Raw genomic sequence first — 20,637 nt, 5'->3', positions numbered from 1 at the left:
GGGGGGGGGGGGGGGGGGGGGGGAACGGTGCATACAGAGGGTACCGTAATGTAGCGTGTAGCGCAGGGGATCACCTTCACTACAGTAGCAATCTCAATAGGGCTTATTTTCGGGGGAGGGCTTATTTTAGAGGAATCTTACACAGTAAGGGGAGGGCTTATTTTCGGGATAGGTCTTATTATCGGGGAAACACGGTAGCCCCTGCAAAGTCTTCAAGCCTGGGTGACCAGTAGCAAGGCTGTATCATCAACAGAAATTGGCAATATGTCATAAAGGGCAGGTTTTGGTGGACATTGAAATGAAAAATGAGTATGTTGAGTAGGTAGACAGAAATATGAGACTGAAGCTCAGGGAAAGGCTTGGGGTTGAACATGTTGATTTGGGAGTCACTGAAATAGAAGCTACAATTGAAGCCGGAAGAGGGGATAAGATACCAAAATGAGAGAAGCCAGAAAAATATAAGTTTAGGGCAAAGGCTTGGAGCATCTCTACACTTAGGAATGGGGAGATGACCAACCAAAGTAGGTAGAAAGAGATCTAAAGAAGGCTATTCCACAGAAGCCAAGGAAAGAGAGCATCCAGAATGAAGAGTCATCTACAGGGTCAACTGTTACAGAAAAGTCAAGGAAGGAGAGACATGAGAAAAAGTCATGAGATTTGGTTGGGGAAACTGAGGAGCTAGGAAAAGACACTGGTGTTCCCCCAACATTCTCTGTGATTCAGTGCTATTCCTCACCCAAGACATTCCATATCTAGGCATTTTCACTGGCTCTCCCCCATGGTTACAACTCTCTTCCCTCCTCATGGATTCCCTGGCTTCCTTAAAAACTCAGCTAAAATCTCACCCCCTTGATTCTACTGCCTTCATTACCCATTTATCCTGTCTATGTCTTGTTTGTATGTAGTTATTTTCATATTGTCTCTCCCATTAGTCTGAGAGCTCTTAGAGAACAGGGTCAATATTTTGTTTTTTTGGTATCCTCAGAGCTCAACACTATGGCTGACACATAGTAGGTACTTCAATGTTTACTAAATGATAGACTAAGCAAGTTTAGCAGCTTGATAATAATGGAAGCCAGATTACAGGGAACTGAGGAATGAGTGGTCATGGAAGGATTTTGTATAGATTACTTGGTTTGTAGAAATATAGCACTGAAGAAGAGATTAAAAAAAATTCAAGGGGTGGCTAGGTGGCGCAGTGAATAAAGCACTGGTCCTGGAGTCAGAAGGACCTCCTGAGTTCAAATCCAGCCTCAGACACTTAATACTTACTAGCCGTATGACCTTGGGCAAGTCACTTAACCCCAACTGCCCTGCTCGCCCCCCTCCAAAAAAGCAAAAAAAAAAAAATTTCAAGGCATCTTCTTTTCTAAGGCAAACACTTATTATTATTATTATTTGCTTTTTGGAGAGCAATTGGGTTTAAGTAACTTGCCCAAGGTCACATGGCTAGGTTTTTTGCTTGTGTATGTTAAGTGTCTAAAGCCAGATCCAAACTCAGGTCTTAACTCCAGGGCCAGCATTCTACTCACTGTGCTACCTAGCCGCCCCACAAACACTTATTTTTGAAAGACTATTTTGCATTAGCTGTTTAGGAGCAAAAGTCTTCCAGGGACTGCAACCCAGAAGTCCCAGCACTTCAAAGCACTGAAGCGCTAGAGAACTGAGAAACAAAGGGCAGCAGAGGCAGCACACCACCAAGCATGTGGTAAAGAGCACAACATCCAGCTAAGGCCAATTCTAACTAGCCAGCAGTCAGTTGGAGCAGAGACCTTGGTGGGTGAACCAGGGAAAGCACGGACTCGGAGAGCCAGGAAGCCAGCAACAAGGAAGACAAGGGTAAGAGTACAAGACTTCAGGAAGGAGAGATCTCTAAGCTCTTGAACCCAGACAGATAAACCGTCAGAAAAACAGCAACAAGAGGAGGAATGTGGCCTCCAGCGAGGACACCTACGAATAAATACTGAAAGTAAAGGAAAACAATCCAGCATCTGATGAACCAGAAGGCCCTGTGGAATCTGAGAACGCAGAGCCACAACACACCTTGTTACTGAGTGACTCAAGACAGAAATGAGAGTTGGGAGCAGGATCCATGTCCTGAACAGCAAAGATAACAAGCAGAACAGAAAAACCTGGATCTGCAACGGCAAAGAAAAAAGAGAATACGACAGACTGGAGCTGCAAATGCACAAGAGTGAATGACAGCCTAGGAGAAGAGAAACAAAGACAAGAACAATAAAAGAAGATAAGCTCACAGTGCAAGAAAACAGTGATCTCAAAGAAGATGTACAAAGACAACCCAAAGGATCATAGGTCTCCCAGAAGAACACAACAGGACAAAAAAATTAACACCACAATGAAGGAAATAGCAGAAGTGCCCAGAACTTGGAAACTGAAATTCTAATTGAGAGAATTCACAAATCGTCTGCAGAAAAATTCCAAATTCCAAGACACACAGTGGTCAAATTTAACAATTTAATTTAGAAACAACTTCTATAAGACACCAGGAGAAAGGACATTTGAATAACATAAGACTTCTGCACCCACAAGAAAAAGGGGGAAGGAATGTGTTCTGAAGAACACTGGAGCTCAGGATACAAACTAGGAAGATCTATCCTGCAAATCTGAGTTTAATCATACAGGACAAAAAGATGGACATTCAATAGTGAAGAATAGTTTGAAACATTTTTAGAAAGCCAAAACTAAAGAGATTTGCCGCATCCTCCTCCCCCCCCCCACCAACACCCCAAACAACAGAAATGCAAGAGGAATATATAAATGCAGCAGGCAATGACCATAACAGCAGTGACAGCAGAGAGATTAGTAAGAGACTTCTTTCAGAATATACACCAAGAGACAGGTGAAGGCGGGAATCTGACAGAGGTAACAGTGAAGAGGTGGGAAGGGAGTAGTATGGACAGAACCTGATAACACCATGTACTACAGGTAAAACCATTTTGTGTGTGTGTGGGATAATACCACATGCAAGGGTACATGGGCGGTAAGGTGGGGAAGGGGGATAGAAAGGACTAAGTGATGTGCCCAGGTCAAATCCAGGAATAGCAACGAGGGGAAAATTGATCTCTGTAGTCTCAGAAAGAGAAGAACCTACAGGGTAGTAGGTGAGAAAGGAGGGGAAAGGTAAGGAGGCCTTACTTTGGAGCTGGAGTGCTTCTATGAATGAATGCTTCTATGGGTGAAAAGAGATGTTTGGTGAAGGGAGATGAGGCCTAGGGGATCTGGAGCTTTAAAAGTGTACTTGTTCTGGGAGCGTGGGAGGGTGGACAGTCGGAATTCCTAGGGGTGACTGGTGACTGGCACCTGGAGGAGTAGAGAGCATGCACCCAGGGAGATTTCTAGGCGAATGTAGAAAAAAGGTCAACAAGAGATCAGTGTGTGTGGGGGGGGGGAGGAAGAGAGGAGGGAGGTGTCCTCTCTGACACCTGTAATAATTGGCACAGTTCTGGGATACAGATACAATGGAAAAGGGGAGCATACGAAGTAAGCACTACAAGGCAGTGGCAGAAACCACCTAGAGGGGAGATCCTAGAATGGACAACAAAGAAGTTTTGATTTGGGACACGAATTAGAGAATGAGGGTCTAGAGTAAACCAAAAGAGAAAATGAATAATGAAGAGTGAGAAATCCTTTTTGGAAAGGGACATAATAAATGAAATTTAAAAACTCATGAATAGGGCTAGCTGAAAAGGAGAATCTACTTGACTAAAAGGAAAGGACGGGGAAGAATTATATAACCAGATAAAAGCAGAAAAGAAAAAAAGAACAACAAAATCCTAAAGGGAAAGGGGTATCAAATGAGAGGAGGTGTTGAGGTGAGAGAAAGAGAGCCAGTGGGAACAAGGCTACCTTCAAAAGAGACGAAAAGTAACTGAAGGAACATAATAATGTGTTTATGGCAGAAGAGCTTCAAGTTGAAAAGCCACAGCACAGTATTTAGGATAAGAAGGGATGGGGTCAAAAGAGAAAAAAACCTTTGTATCAAAATTCTCTGAAAAAAAAATGCTTCAAATCACTAAAAATAAAAGAAATGCAAATCAAAACAAGTCTGAGGTTTTATCTCACACCCAGCAACCTGGTAAAAATGACAAAGAATGGCAACAGTCAATGTTGTAGAGGTTGGAGAAAAATCAGCATATTAATAAACTGTTGGTGGAACTGTGAAATGTAACAACCATTCTGGGCAATTTGGAATTGTGAAAATAAAGTTACTAACATGTCACATACTCTTTAAATCATAAACTATTACTGGATTTATTCCCCAAGGAAACCACTGTTAAGAAAAAAATCCTCTTTGATAGACTGGACTCTTCTCAGCAATGCAGTGATATAAGTCAATCCCAAGACGCATGATGGAGAGAAAAATGTGCATCCAGAGAAAGAACTAGAAAGAACTAAGTTTATTTCCAGGTGGAAGCAAAATACCTGATCTTTTTCGTTCTCTTATTTGGTTTTATGTCCTCTTTACCATTTTTCATTCCAGCTGGTACAATCCGTCCTTATAACCTGACCAATGTATAATGTGAAAGTATTTACAGATCCTATACTTGACTATAAGCCGCCATGGTGGGGGGAAGGGGAAGGAGGGGGACAAAATGTGAAATTCAAGGAATTGTGGAATTGAATCCTGTAAACTAAAAGGAAACAAATTAATAAAGAAAAAAAAGAAAAGAAAAAAAATCCTCATATATGTCAAAATACTGATGTCAACACTTTTTATGACGGCTAAGAATTTGAAACAAAGTCCATCAATTGGGGAATAGCTAAAAAAAACTGTGACAAGTGAATGTAACAGAATATTACTCTGCCATAAGAAATGACGTGTGTGATGAATACACAGAAGCATAGTAAGATCTAGCTGAACTAATGCAGCACAAAGTAAACACAACAAGAAAAAAATATGGAATGACCACAACAATGTAAATGGAAAGAACAGACCAAAAAAATCAAAAGTAAGTAACAAAATTATAAAGATCATGTCTCAAAAATAGAGACGAGAAGATGCTCCCAACCTCCTCCCTCTTAACAGTGGGAGGTCCATGTCACAGCACATTGTGATAGTAATGGAATATAAAGATCCCCCTGTATTGGCTTGGTTTTCAAATTGATTGTGTTAAAACCCAGAGCTTGTTAATCCCACCTGTGGGATGGACTTGTTGATGTGAAAAGAGAGTCCTGAACTGGGAGGAGCTGGTGACATAGATTTGGAGAGACAAGAGAGAGGCAGGAGAACTTTTTGGAAGCAGCACCCACGTGGAGGCAGAGAGAGAGACTGAGAGGATTGCTGAGGGCTACTTTGAATTGCCCTGAACTTTTGAGACCTGCCCCCAGAGCTGCCAAGGACTGAGGAGACATGGCTGTTTTGCTGGTACTTTGTCTGTCTGTTTTGATGTTGTTTTGCCAGATTTGTCCACTGGTGAAAGACAGTCCTGTTGAAGAAGTCCTGGAACCTGGCTGTTGGCTAAGAGCTCCTGAGACTGTCCTGCAGACAGAGAGTGAATACTGTCCACTGGTGAAGGACAGTGCTGTTGTTGCAGGGGTCTGGGAACCTTTCTGTTGGTTCAGAAGCCCTGAAGAAGGATTTTCTTGTTGTATGTTTACAGAAATCCTGGGAGAGGGTTTTGCTAATGTTTTCAGGGGTTCTAGGACTGTTCTGCAGACAGAGGATGAATTAATGAAGAGACTGGCAATGTATCTTGTGGCCTTGCTAAGCCTTGTCTCCCCAGGAACTAAGATTGCTGAGAACTTGCCTCATGTCAAGATGAAGAAAAGACCTCCATTTGGGTAGTAAATGCTGTGCTTAAACTTGTTGTAACTCTGGGGTAGATTCAATTGTGATCCAGGGGTGGGGAACTTTTGACCTTTTTGTGTTCAGTGGTTGAACAAATGAATGTACTTTACTTAGATTGGAAACTAATCTCCATTTGAGAAGAGGGGCTTTGTGGTGGACTAAATGAAGGTACAGCCTAGGGGTGGAGTAGTATTTAGAACAGGGACTTTGTAATTGATTGAATGATTGGAAGGTCCTGGGATGGGGTAGTACCTGCAGATTATTTAATCACACTTAGTAAATGCTGTATTTTGAATGATGTCATGTTTTGACCTTCTCTGTTCTTACTTTGTCACTGAATAAAATGGAGAGCACCTATGCTGGTATTCTGAACCTTGGGAAGTTGCCTTTCCTTGGCATTACATTACACACATTTGCACATATTTTTGGACTCTTCCTATATCAATCAGTTGTGCTGACTTGTTTTCTTTTCCAAAAAATTCTTTTGTAAAAGATGGTTCTCTGGGATGGAGGGGGGAGGGATACATGTGATACTATGGTGACATAAGAAACAGAAAGTATCAATAAAAACTTATTTTTTTTAAACAAAAAAAATTATTGCCCACGATGTTAGTGCTCCCCACCTGCTCAAACCCTTTTCTTTCACTATTCCACCATAAAGGTTCCTGGAGTCAGTGATTCCTGCAGGAGAGGCTTAGTTCTAGCAGTGGCAATGGGAGGCAGAGGCTTCACAGTAGAGTTCATAGGTAAAAATCAATGTGTCCTTATGTATGCAAAGGTAAAACCATTAAATACAATGGTAGAGAATGAGTAAAGAACACAAAAATCAACTAGGAAAAATCTTGAAATCAGTAACTTTCTAACACTCATGTCATACAGGAATTCTAATTATTATCTTCTGAAATGCTTTTAGGAATGTTTACAGAATCACAGAATGCTAGAGCTGGAAATAATCATGAGGATCATCTAGTCCAAAATTCTTCAATTCAAAATTGTTTTTTCACATCCAGAAAGAATCACTTTATTTGAAATGTTAGCTACAACTTAAGATGCTATTTTTACTAAGATCTAACATCACAACTACTATTTTGATAAGGTCACATAGCCTAGTCCCAATAATCTATACAATCCCACAAATCTCCATAATAGGAATACCTTCCATCTCAGATCTGAAACAAGAAGTACCGGTCACAACCAAAGATACAAAGTTACTGGTAGTCTTGGGCCACTTTACTATTTCATTGTCAATTATGATTTTATGCTAAATTAGTTTAACCTTCAAGAATGATTTTCTATTTCTTCATTCTTAATCAGAATAATCTATTTGCTAACCTAAACTACATTTCCCCCTCCCACACCCTGCAATTTAGCCAAACTGGCCTTCTCGGTGCCCTTCACACACACACACTGTACTCATTTCCATATCTTTGCCCTGGCCATCTCATACTCCTGAATACACTCCTCCCTACTTACCTCTGCCTAACAGTCTTTCTTTTCAAGACACAGTTTGAACACCATCTTCAACATGAAGCTTTTCCAGATCTAACAGTTAGTGTCTTCCCTCTCAAATGACATAGCATTTAACGACTTTTCATATATTTACTTGTTTATATTAATGTTGCATTTGTTTTCCTATGTAATTTTCTCCTTCATTAAAATGTAATCCCCTTGCATGTAGGGATTGTTTCATTCTTTGTATTCGTATCCCCAACAAATACTTGCTGACTGACTCTGGTCCTCCTTGGATCTCACCCAGTTTGAAGTCACCCTAGTTCAAGGTACATACACTCTGAGAAATGTTTCATCTTGAAGTGGCAGGGGCTGAAATGCTGTACCTGTTCGTGCCCTGGTCAGTTCTCTGGGGCACCTGGGAAATGAAGGGAACAGCAAGTCCAAAAGTCTGCCCAATCACCTCAGTGTACCAGTCAGCGGGGCAGAAGATGGAGCTACAGTTGGCCAAGGTACTGCTCTCATTTCGGTGCCTGGCTGGCTTAAAGGAGGTGAAGGGAGAAGAAAAGGCACCTGGGAAATTTGATCTAAATTTCTCTTCTTACAGATAAGGAAAAACTAAAGTCCAGAGAGAGATTTTTGATCCATAATTATAACTGATGTCATTGAAAACACCATTAAATAACATTTCTTTATATTTCCTATAATTTTGCTACTGTAAATATTTTTATTTCAAGTAGCCATATTTCATTGATATGACTCTGCCCCCTCCAATACTGAAAGCAAATCCATGTGACTTTATTCCACCTGTCTCCCTGCCTCCCCTCCCCCCAAAAAGGCATTAGCTAGTGGGCTAACCTTGTGATGAAACCTTCTAAATTTACTTAAGAAGCCAGGGTCATCTCCAGGCCAAGATTAGGTATCAAATTAGGGCTGTGGTGGAAGACAGTAAATATAGCTCATTCAAAATAGTTCCCCTTTAACATTTTTAATTGTTAACAGAAAAACCTTATGACTACAAGCTAATATAATTTAATAAGCTGCCAGAGTCACTAATAACAATTGAGTCATTAATCCCTAGAACTGCTTTGAGCTCTTGAAATAATGAGGGAAAAGTAAAAATGATGGGGTGCTTGGGATCTATGTTTGTAATATTAGTTTGTAACACCAGTCTGTAATATCAGTTTGTAACACGTTTGTAAAATCAATTTGTAAAACCAGTCTGTAAAATCACATTTCCCAAGGGGTAGCTAGGTGGTGCAGTGAGTAAAGACCTGGAGTTAGGAGGTCCCAAGTTTGGTTCTGGCCTCAGACACTTAACACCCACACAAAAAAATCTAGCCTGTAACCTTGGGCAAGTTACTTAACCCCAATTGCCCTCCAAAAGGAAAAAAAAATCAATTCCTCCCCCACCCCTGGCACTCTGCCTAGCAACAATTCATTAACTGTTTATTTCTGTTTGAAACAATAACAAGCTACACCTATGAATCTTTCAAGGCACTATCTATAGGTTAACTCCTTAGCCAATTATCCACATACTAAGTGTCTCTATTAGCCTTGGTTCCCAACATCCAACTTTTACAATTCTGACTCCAAGTCTGCTTGGGCCTACTGAATTCTTTTCCAGACTGAATCGCAGGCATTCTGGTCTTTGATAAGGATCAGAGTTCCTGTATAACCTACTGCCATCCCCCATCAAAAACAAAATCAACCAGTTACCTCCTAAAAGAAACCCAGGGGGCAGCTGGGTAGCACAGCGAGTAAGAGCACTGGCTCCAGAGTCGTGACCTGGGATGACCTGGGAATCCAATCTGGGTTCAGACACTTAGCACCCACCCAGAAACACCTAGCCATGTAACCTTGAGCAAGTTACTTAACCCCAATTGCTTTAAAAAAAAAAAAAAAGAAACCCCGAAATAAAAACTCCCAGGATCATAATCAAAATATAGTACTTTCAGGTTACAGAAAAAATACAAGTAGAAAAAAAGTTCTGTCAATCAACAGACAGGACACCAAAAGAAATGAGTAGTAACTTATTTTATTACAAGATAAAAGCTAAAGCATATGCATGTCAGAACTTTTTATACTGTATACAAATGAGCCTGTATTTAAGGGTTACAACAAAAAAGGGAAGGGTGGGAAAAAGGTTCAATCCCCTCCCCAAGGGGACGAAAAAGGGTAGAAAAAGAGAATAAGAGCGAGTAGAATGGCAGGAGCTGCAATGGCCCTTTTCCCTCCTCCTTGAGAACTGCCAGACCATGGAGGAAGAATGTCCTGCGTATCTGAAAGGGTCCCAGGCTGCACAACTTATCAGTCTAGGCTAGACTGACTGGAGCTAGGGTTTGTAGCTGACTCAGCTTTAGGAACACACTGACAGTTATGTTAGGGTTGAAAGTAGAAAATTATATGAGCTGGGGCGGTGGGGATCCTGGACTCATTCTAGGCCTCCTGCATACTCCTCGTCCAGAGTTTTTGGAAAATATGGCAACCCAAGAAAACAAGTTCAGAGGGCCCCTCTACAATTCAAATAAATAATGAGTCACAATAAAATTTACACAAGGCTTAGCAGCTGCCAAATATAAAGGAAAGGAGAACATGGAATATGATATTCTAAATACAAGGGCTTCTATCGAATGATAACCTATCTAGCAAGAGTAAGTATATTGCTGTATGGGAAAAAATTAACATGTTAATGGAACAGAAGATTTCCACTCATTCCTGAGAAAAAGAAGGTTGATGATCCTTAAAAAGAACCCAGGATTTCAAGAGATAGAGATGAGAAGGGAGAGAATTGCAGGTATGGGTTAACAGCCTAAGTGGAAGTAGGATATGGAATATGTTACATAAGACACAGGTATGTCAAATTTGATCTAAAATAGAGTACAATGGGGAAAGTGGGGGAATAATGTCTAATCAGCATGGAAAGAAAGTTGAGAGCTACACTTCAAAGAATTTCAAGTGTTAAATAGAGGAATTTATATTGAAGGATGTAGGGAGCCCCTAAAGCTCCTTGAGCAGGGGAATGACATGTTTAAACTTGTAATTTAAGAATGTCAATTTAACAACTGTGTAGGACATAGGAAAAAGGAGAAAATGGAAGGAGGGAGAACAATCAGAGGGCAATTATAGTAGTACAGATGACAGTTAAGGAGGTCCTAAATTGGGGTGGTTGTAATAAGAGAGAAAAGGAGAGATGCTGAAGAACATAAACTTATAAAACATGGTAAATGACTGGAGGTAAGGGGTAAAGAATGACTTTCAGGCTACAAACCTTAGAATGGAAAAGGAGCAGCACTCTCAACAGCCACAGGAAATGAGGAGTGGAGCATGAGGGGATTTAGTAAGAATGATTCGATATTCCACAGTTCCCTTTACAGTGTGACTCACTTGAAGGAAATCCAATGTGTATACAACTAAAATACTATTTATTTTAAAAATTACATGCAATTTCTCTTCTTTTTCTTTCTTTTTTTGGAGGGGAGAGGATAGGGCAATTGGGGTTAAGAGACTTGCCCAAGGTCACAAGGCTACTAAGTATTAAGTGTCTGAGGCCGGATTTGAACGCAGGTCCTCCTGACTCCAGGGCTGGTGCACCATCTAGCTGCCCCTTACATGAGATTTCTTAGGGATGTATCTAACACATAAAGCGAAAGAAAAGCATGATACTAGGCATATAATAATTTTCACTAATTTCGCAGATTTCATTAAATGCCTGATGAACGCAACTCTAAAACACTGATTCACCCATGAAACTTAACTGCTTCCTTCCTTCCTTCCTTTCCCTTCCGTACTAGGGCTCCACAATTCCATGACAACAGATTCTATGACAACTAAAAGCAAACAGAACTTCAATGTCTTGAATTCCCTACATCCTGAGGTCTCTGAAAATTTAACTCAAGTCACTGAAAGGCCACAACGATCTGGCCCCAGGCTACACGAAGGGGTAAGAGGGAAGGCTCTTTGTAAAACATTTAATCCTTTTAACAAAAGCATATATTTTAGACCAAAGGCTAAAACAGATCATTTCACCACTAAGTCAACAAGAGCTACTACTTCATAAGTCAAAAAGAAAAAACCCACCACCAAATTTTGAATGACCTTGAAAAAGCAATGAAATGATCAAATCAGAAAGCAGACACTATTCAACAATATTCAATATCAATAAATACAATGGCAAAAATATACAGTTATCTCTCAATTCATAGATCAGATTTAGCCCAACTTATGAGACTGAGTTTAAAGTATTTATTATATATTAATTAGATTAAGACATTTTCTCTGAGGTCTTGTGCTTTGGCATCATACTTACAGAGAATTATGTAAAACAATTTTATAACAGCAGTCTTTTTTTGTGGTGGCAAAGAACTGAAAACTGAGAGGATGCCCATCATTTAGGGAACAGCTGAATAAGTTGTGGTATATGTGGTATATGGTATGACAGTTTTTAAGCCCAGAAAGAAAATGACACTATTAACTGAAATGTGGTAATGGAATATTATTGTGCTATAAGAAATTACAAGGAGGGGGGGGTGGCTAGGTGGTGCAGTAAATAGAGCACCGGCCCTGGAGTCAGGAGGACCTAAGTTCAAATCTGACCTCAGACACTTAACACAAAAACTAGTCGTGTGACCTTGGGCAAGTCACTTAACCCCAATTGCCCTTCCAAAAAAAGGCAAAAAAAAACAAATTACAAGGAGGATGATTTTAAAAAAACAACCTAGAAAGACTTACATGAACAAACTGATGCAAAATGCAGTGAGCAGAACCAAGAGAACATTGTACATAGTAACAGCAATACTGTATGATGATTAACTGTGAATGACTTAGTTATTCTCAGCAATAAAATGACCAGAGTCAATTTGAAAGGACTTGATGAAAAATGCTATCCACTACCAGAGAAAGAATTGATGAAGTTTGAATGCAAATTGAAGCATACTATCTTTCACTTTCTTTATTTTTTGATGGTGATTTTTTTGGGGTCTGTGTCATATTTCACAACATGACTAGTATTGAAATAAGTTTTGCAATCTGATTGCACATGTATAGTCTATATCAAATTGCTTACTGCCTCAGGGTGCAGGGAGATGAAAGGACAGAGAGAATTTGGAATTCAAAATTTTAAAAACCAAATGTTAAAAACTGTTTTCACACATAACTAGGAAAATAAGCAAAAAAAATGTTTAAATCCAACAATTTTATAAGTAACATAATTTGTGCGAACCATCTTATTTTCTCCATAAAACTTAGTACTATTAAAATACTTTGAATTATGAAACAAAATGCACTACATGTAGAAAAAACACCTGAACCTTGTAGAATTTTGTATTAAGCAGATGTATCTTAAATTCCATCCAACTACTATGTTTCTAGAGAAAATAAGTAGAGGTAAAAGAATCAAGACATATAAATTAAGGCACGGATGAGAAAATCAGTCAATATAGGAAACAGAGCAGAACTTTTAACTATTTTAGTACTAAATTTGTTACTGCTTTTTGTTCACAGAGAATTACTCATGAATAGAAACTGGCTTATTATTTCAAGATTAAGAAAATGTGGATAAGCTTCAGGTATTTGTAGAGCTAAATTTTAAACTAAGTTTAATTTAGATTCTTATTTCATTTAGATGCTATTTAAATTAAAACTAAAATTTTTAATCAAGTTAACTTAAAATATAATTCAACAAGTAAGCACTGGACATCTCTCTGGCAAAATACTGTGGAGGATATGAAGATTAAGATAATATGGTTCCTATTTTTAAGTAGTTTATATCTAGGAGGGGATAAATAATGACAAAAGGCAGAATGTGTTCATTGTCATAAAAGAGCTACAAAGTGCTACAGCCAGACAGAAAAGGAAGAGTTTACTTTTTCCTGATGCAAGGGTAAGACTTCACGACAGAAGTAGAATCTGAGTCTTAAGCCTTGAAGGATACTGACAGGCTGGAAAGCGGGATCCCAAAGAAAAGGAGCAGAATTAGCCAAAGTAGGGCAGCATGCCACCATTGCAGGGCCTGGTGAATTGCTTGATTTGTCAGAAAGCATAAGGTAAATACATACAGGTAAAAGTTTGGAAGATAAAGCTGAAAAACAAGACTACAATCAGGTGACAGGGAGCTTGGAGGCTGTGCTAAAGAGGCTGGACTTGATTCTATAAGCAATGGGAAACCATAGAAGGTTTTTTAGCCTAGATGGATATTCAACTGAAAACTGAGAGGATGCCCATCATTTAGGGAACAGCTGAACAAGACAGTAATGTATAGGATGGAAAAAAAGAGAGACTTGGGAAAAAAGATTTAAGAGGTCTACTGCAATAGTCTTGATGAGTGGTCATCAGGGGCTGAATTGGGTGTTGTTACAGTTGTTACAGTGGGAATGTAAAAGAAAGGATCAACGCAACAGACACTGTTGAGACAAAAGTCAAATAGTTACTGATTGGACTGGAAAGAAGGTTTGGAGAAGGCAAAAGGAAGTATCAGAGATGACTATCTGACAGTTTTTAAGCCCAGAAAGAAAATGACACTATTAACTGAAATGGGGAAACTAGAAGGAAGAAAATATTTGGGGGCAGAAGGTAATAATTTCCATTTTAGACATATCAAGTTTCATGGTGGAACAGCCAAGAGGAGCTATCCAGTAGGAAACGGGAAATGCTGGACTATAACTTGAGACTGAAGGCACATGTTACACACTGGAAAAAACACTGGTTTTGGTGTTTGAACCTGGGATCAAACAGCATGGCTCTGCCACTTGCAACCTGTGTGACGTGACCTCAGGAAACAAAGTCACTTAAACCTCTTGAGACCTCAGTTCCTCATCTGTAACGTGAAAGAGTTAAGAATCAGTGACCTTTAGGACCCCTTCCCAAATGACAGTGAAGTTCATCCATACAAGGTCATAACAGAAACCACAGTTGTGAATGATGAGATTAGGTTATAGAGAAATACAGAGAATGGCTGAGGGCTGTATTTTGGTGAAGGACTACATGTACTTCATAAAATTAAAAATTAACTCTAAAATCTTTGTATATTTGATTATTACAACAAAATATAATGCTTTAAGGTTTGCAAAGTACTTCACCTATATAAACTCATTTGATTTTCACAATAACCATAAGGGATATGTGCTATTATTATCTCCATTTTACAGATTAGAAAACTAAGGCTGAGAGAGTTTATATGACCTAACTAGGGCCAGAGTCAGTCAATGTACGAAGGATTTGAACCCAGGTATTCCTGACCCAGGATCAGTACTCTATCCACACCATGTATCTGCTTACAACTGCATTTTTATCCTTTAAAATTAGAATTTTCACTATAAATTTGAGAAGCATTCCGTAACACAACAGTAACAGTAAGGATAAGTTTTAGAGGGGCAATTAATTTCTCAAAAAAACCAACTCACCTGATATACAGCCACATCTCTATAAGAAGGAAAACTTTCAACTACCAGGGACAGGAGTTTTTGTGCACTTTTGTCACTCTTGCGAACACAGTTAAGAAAAGACCCTCCAAACTTCTCAAGTAAAATTTTTCCAGTTTCATTGAGAATCTGATGCCTCTCTTCTATCAAAGGCATGGGCACATCTGTGTCAGAGTGCAAAATATGCTGAAGCTGATCAAGGGTAACTGTGGCATAGTATGAAGCCCTAGTAAGGGGTATTCCTTGAGGGGATGAGGGGAGAAGAAAAGCAAAAACAAAAAATGATATTTCAAAGAACAACTTGAGACCTTTACATAAATATGAAGACAAAAAACCCCTGTTGGTTAAGTTCTATTTTCAGTATTTTATTAAGATCCTAATCAAACCCAAATTCCAATCTTAAAATTATAATTACAAAAGAAATTCTAGCAAGAAATTATTCATATGCAGAGGAAGCCCAAATTTCCCAGGTACCCACTCTGAAAATGGCTAATGTGACTTTTAGTTTGTATGGAATCTTGATAAGACAAATGGTACTGAGGGCTAAGAGAAGTTTTTCATTTATTTTAACAATGCAAAACATAATATTGTCGATTGAATCACAGAGTGAAAGGGACTTCACAAGCTACCCTCTCATTTTAGAGATGAGGAAACTTTAGCCCAGAGATTGTTAAGTGACTCAGCCAAGGTCACATAGGTAGAAACTGGCAGAGCAATAGAGGTCAGAGTTTCCAAGTTCACTGCTGTTTCCAAAGCACTACTTGTTCCTGAGGAAATGCATGGGAATTTTGATTCAAAGCTTTGATTCAAAGTACCTTCAATACAGCAAAAAGGCTTGTTTTAATGAATGATTTTAGAAAAAGTACATTGTTATTGTTCAGATATAACTATAATGAATATTCCTTACAACTATGAGACATGTATGTTTTCATTTTAGAAAATATATATACTGTATATTTGAAAGCAGTGATTTACTATGTTTTGCAAATTGAAGGCACTAAGGCTTTCTGGAGTTTAGATTTCCACATTCAACTATAGTTCCACAAAGGCACAAAGAAATGTTATCAAGTTGAATCATGACTCTTTCTTAGTCATTTATATTTTTGACTAGCGGAAGATAAAAATAAAAACTTTCAAATGCAAAGTATTCATTCCTCTCAGTAATAATTTCAATGGAACAGCTACTAAAGCAAGGACAATTTATTTAAGAGGAAATATAAAGTGATGGGCATAAAGGACTCCAAATCTGCAAAGACTGTTCAGTAAGATTTTACAAAAGCAGAAAAGCTAAAAAATGTGGAACAGCTGTGGAGTTACAGCAGTGGAAGGACACCGGACTGGCGGTCAGTGAGCCTGCGGTTCAAATTCTAGCTCCACTATTATTACCTCTTGTGACCTTGAGCAAGTCCATTTCCCACCTGTGGGCCTCGGTTTCCTCATCTGTAAAAAGAGAGGGTAGGACTAGAGGTTTCCTGATGTCTCCTCCATGACAATTATACTGTGCTACTCAAATCCTGCAAGTGCCTATGATGTCATGCGCTGAGAGGTTAAGTGACTCGTGCGGAGTTACACAAGTATGTGAACTGGGGCGTGAGTGCAACAGTTTCTTGACTATAAACATAGTATTTTATCCACTAAGGTACCACTGCCTTCGTGGAATGGGCTACTCACAATAAAAAGGCCAAAGTACAACCTTCAATAGCAAATGAAACACTGTGTACACAAATAGAAATATTTGTGAAACCAAATCAATCCTACAGGAAATTCACACCAAAAGGCCAACCAATAGCAAAGAAAAAAAAAAAGTGGCGGCTGGAGTCGAGGCCCAGAGTTTAAATTCGCCTTAGACACTCAAGGCGCGCGCGCGCACACACACACACAAAAACTAGCCGTGTGACCTTGGGCAAGTCACTTAACCCCAACTGCCCTACCTTCCCCCCTCCAAAAAATGAAAAAAATCACTGGCAAAATTCCAGTGGTCTCTGCTCTACACTTGCAGGCCTTACCATAGGACATCACTTATGTTACTTTTCTATTGGTTTTATTATATCGTACCTTTACATAACAGAAAACTCTTTTCCTCCCTGTGCCTTTTGTTGCACTGGGGCTGAGCGCAGCGCCTAGCATATAGTAGGTGCGTAATAAATGCTCGTGCATCGATCTTTTAAGTACAATCTTTTTGGAGGCGTCAGCGGCAACAGCCTCCTCTTCTCCCTCGCCGAGTCCTACACAGGAGGCAGCTCCGCCTAACTTGGGGTCTCCCTCTGCTACCGCCCCTCGCTTCCTCCCAAGCCGCACGAACCGGCCCCTTAACCGAACTGCTCCGGGCCCGGGCTAACCTTGGTCCAGCGCTCGGTTGATCGCAGCGCAGAGCGCCCAGTACCCGCTGTACATCTCACCCTTGTACCTCACCGCACACTTGCGATCTTCCTGTTCCGACCAAAAGGAGAAATTGAGAGTGTCGGCCACAAACACCCAGTTGACCGCGTCTTCATCGGCCGCCTGGGGGTTCAGCTCGTGCAACGACTTCCAGCCCCCCAGGCCGAACTCTTGGCCCGGGACCTTCTCCAGCAGCATCTCGGCCACTCGGTCCACTCCGGCTTTTTCAATAAACACGTCTTGGCTACGCTCCGCCACGAACTCCGCAGACTCTCGAGGGGGTAAGGGAGCTTCCATCGCGCCTTTCTTCCGAGACTGGGCAATGGAAAGGAAAAACAACCAAAGAAAAGCCCCGACTCCCTAGGGTGGCCCGCACAAAGCTTCCTAGGCCTCACGTGCAACTTCCCAGCCCGGACCAGATCCTCCTCCGCTCCCCCCACGGCGTCACGAGTTCCCCGACCCCTCCCTCTTCCCCTCTCCTCGCGAGTGGAGGCTAGATTCTAACGGACCGAGCGCGGAGCACTGCCCCTCCTCCTCCGGCCCGCTCTCCCGCCCCTTTAGGAGAAGTAGGCGGGGCTCGGCGCATTGACCACGTGAGCGGCTCGCATTCCGAGAGGGGGCGGGGTGGAATGTGAAGGCGGGGGGGGGGGGGGGGGCCTCAGGGTAGAGGGAGAGGAGCGCCGTGAGTCCCCGGCATTGAGATATTTCCGGCCCAGGAGCTCCTTGGACCAATAGCCTGCAGCCGCCGGGAACTTGGCCAGCTTTAGTTTTGAGCGCCCTGGCCCGTTTCCATGGTGACCCGGGCTATGGGACTGGGGCAGGAAACTCGGTCCCCGAGGCTGCCAAAGTATGCTGGAGGATTGAGGGCAAGTGAAGCGTGGGGAAAACAGAGGAGAGTGGGTCCGTCTGCCATTTTGTTCCCCGCTTGGAGTCAGCTACCCCGAGCAATGCAGAAATTCCCCAGGAATATTTTGGTCCAGCGCTGCAGCTTATCTGAGGGGAGGGTGATGGAAAAAGAGGAAAGGAAGTGACTGCTCTAAGGTCCCAGAACTAGTTCGGGGTGGAGCTGGGAACTGCACACTGCCTGGTCTCTGGCGGACTAGGGCGGAGGCCTTGCCTTTCCTCCTCCCTCCCTCCCTCCCTTAGTTTACTGGGGATGGTTAGTACCTTTTGAACCCGAATGTAGCATCCTGGGTCTCTCTACTACCTGGGTGCTGAAAGTAGGGACCTAGCGTCTAGTAGTAGTGCTAGTGAACAAACATCCCAGAGAAGCCCCTATACTTGGGACTCTTTCCTACTTCGAGCTTTTAATTGTTATCCTTTTTTTTCCTCCTTTGGCCTGTAGCCAGAGTTCTGCAGCTGAAAGCAATTTGCAATATTTGGTTTATACCTGGGAAATTCATGTGTCCTTTGATTTGCTGACACATATGAGGAATTTGCCACTACTGATTTTGCCTGTATATTTGGAGAGTGTCATAGAAAAATAAAAGGGTCCTTTCCCCCCACCACAGACCTTTTTTTTTTTTTGTAAGTTGGAAATGGGGTAGGAAGGATGTCATATTGGTGACCAATCTAGATAATATAAACTTGGGGTCAGAAAGACCTCAGTTCGAATTCTGCCCCTATAGTTACTAATAAAAAGCATTTTAACCTGAGTCTGTTTCCTCAATTGTAAAATGAGAGTACATGGTTGTTATGAGTATTATCTGAGATAGAGACTATAAAAGCTACACAACGTGGTCAATTGACAAGACTATATTAAGCTCTTACTATATGCCAAGTTCTGTGCTAAGTTCTGGGTGAAAAGAAAAGCAAAAACAGCCTTGTCCCGCAATCATTTGCATTTTAATGAGGGGGATATCATGTAAATAAATATACATAAGGTACATTCAGAGTAAATGTGAAGTGATTTTAGAGAATGTCAGCTGCTATTACTGAGCCTAGATCTCTTAGTTCCTTTCCTACAGTGGGTTGAAAGAAACTTGAGCATCAAAGGGTTGATATAATTATGTGGATGACTTGATAAATGGGCATCTAAAAATTCCATGTAATATTGAATGTGCCCCAAAACTAGAAAATAGAATCTGTTTATTTAAAAAAAAATGGAAGCCATGACTTATTAAAACTAGCCATTAGTATAATTTAACTCTAATCGCATTGGAGGTCAAACTAAAAAACTATTTGAAACCAGGTAGGTTGGTAGTATCCTGGTATCTCAGGAAGATGACTTCCATTTTCTAGGTTCCTTATAAGAAAAAAGTTGCAGAAACTCTCTAGTGACTATAATTTAATTTTCCAGAAAAAGTCAACAACACTGGAATATTCACTGAAATGAAACATGAAGATAATATAAGAAGGTTGGTGATTTGCCTTTAGATATTCCCAGCAGTTAAAACAACCAAAGGGACTGAATTAATCAAATAGGAAAAAAGCAAGTAAACTGCCAAAGAGCTCCATGATAAAGGTTGAAAATCTTCTACCTAAGTCAACAAATGTTTCCAATTGCATTACTGGCACCCTGGCAATGCAAAGAAGCAGATTTGGTCCCTGTCACTAAGGAGCTTACTGTCTAGTGGGGAGAGAAGATACATGTAGCTATAAGAACAACCGCTTACTTTAGTCTGCTCTCTGTAGAACATTGTGCTGACAATCTAGCCCCTTCACTTCTGGGTACTATCCTTAAGATTATAAGAGTTTTTGATTGATAATAAGACAAAATTGCTAGCTTGTCTCATTTTATGACTTTGAAATTGATTTTTTGTAACCTAAGTGTAAGACTTTACATTTTTCCCAATTACATTTCATTTTATTAGATTCTACCTTGTCAGGGTCTTTTTGGATCCCTGTCATCCGAGACCTTAGCTATCCTTCCCAACTTTGTGTCTTCTTCATGTTTGATAAGTATGCTTTTACATGTCATAAAAATGTTAGACTGGGATATTTGGTTGAAAACTTCCTTCCCGAGTAGATATCAAACTGCTAATGACTACTTTGTTTGTTGTTGTTGAGTTGTTTCAGTTGTGTTGGACTCTATGACCCCTTGGCAAAGATATGGGAGTGATTTGCCATTGCCTTCTCCAGCTCATTTTACAGATGAGGAAACTGTGGCCCACAGGGTTAAGTGACTTGCCCACAGTCTCACAGCTAGTAAGCATCTGAGGCCAAATTTGAACTCAGAGATGAGTCTTCTGACTTTGGGCCCTGGAACTCTATTCACTGCACCACCTTGCTGGCCCCTCTTGGGGTCCAGCAATTCAACAAATTTAAATCTTATTAATTACTGTCATTTAGCCTATGTCTCTATGTCCATGTCCACCCATAGGTAATGTGGGACTGGAAGGAAGTTGAGAGACTAAAGTTTGACATAGAGATCTGGTAGTCAATTTCATAAGTTCATTAAACTTATAGAAGCTGATGAGTAAGATAATGTAGAAAGTATAGAGGGAAGAGATCCCAGGATATAGTATTCAGATATACACATAATTAGCAAGTAGGACATGAATGATGACTCAGCAAAAGAGCATGAGGAGTGGTTAGATAGGAAGGAGGAAAGCCTAGATAGAGGGGTATTATAAAACCCTT

The 20,637-nt window shown here is 40.5% G+C and overlaps 1 protein-coding gene across 1 annotated transcript in view; it reads right to left on the bottom strand.

Moving 5' to 3' along the window:
- The window catches only part of QNG1 (Q-nucleotide N-glycosylase 1), a 23,886-nt gene extending 6,344 nt beyond the window's left edge, over window positions 1-17,542 (bottom strand). Inside the window, exons 1-2 of the mRNA XM_069105085.1 lie at window positions 17,016-17,542; window positions 14,659-14,918 (exon numbers count right to left, since the gene is read on the bottom strand). Of these exons, the coding sequence (XP_068961186.1) occupies window positions 14,659-14,918; window positions 17,016-17,352 (597 nt within the window). The 5' untranslated portion in view covers window positions 17,353-17,542. The remainder of the gene's footprint in view (window positions 1-14,658; window positions 14,919-17,015) is intronic.
- Window positions 17,543-20,637: the final 3,095 nt, after the last annotated feature.

Source organism: Petaurus breviceps, unplaced genomic scaffold, assembly GCF_028583685.1.
Source record: "Petaurus breviceps papuanus isolate PSGF00001 unplaced genomic scaffold, PetGlider_PUasm1.0 138, whole genome shotgun sequence".
Classification (NCBI taxonomy): Eukaryota; Metazoa; Chordata; class Mammalia; order Diprotodontia; family Petauridae; genus Petaurus; species Petaurus breviceps.
Note: the sequence above shows the minus strand (reverse complement) of the source record. Positions and strands in the feature narration are given on the sequence as shown.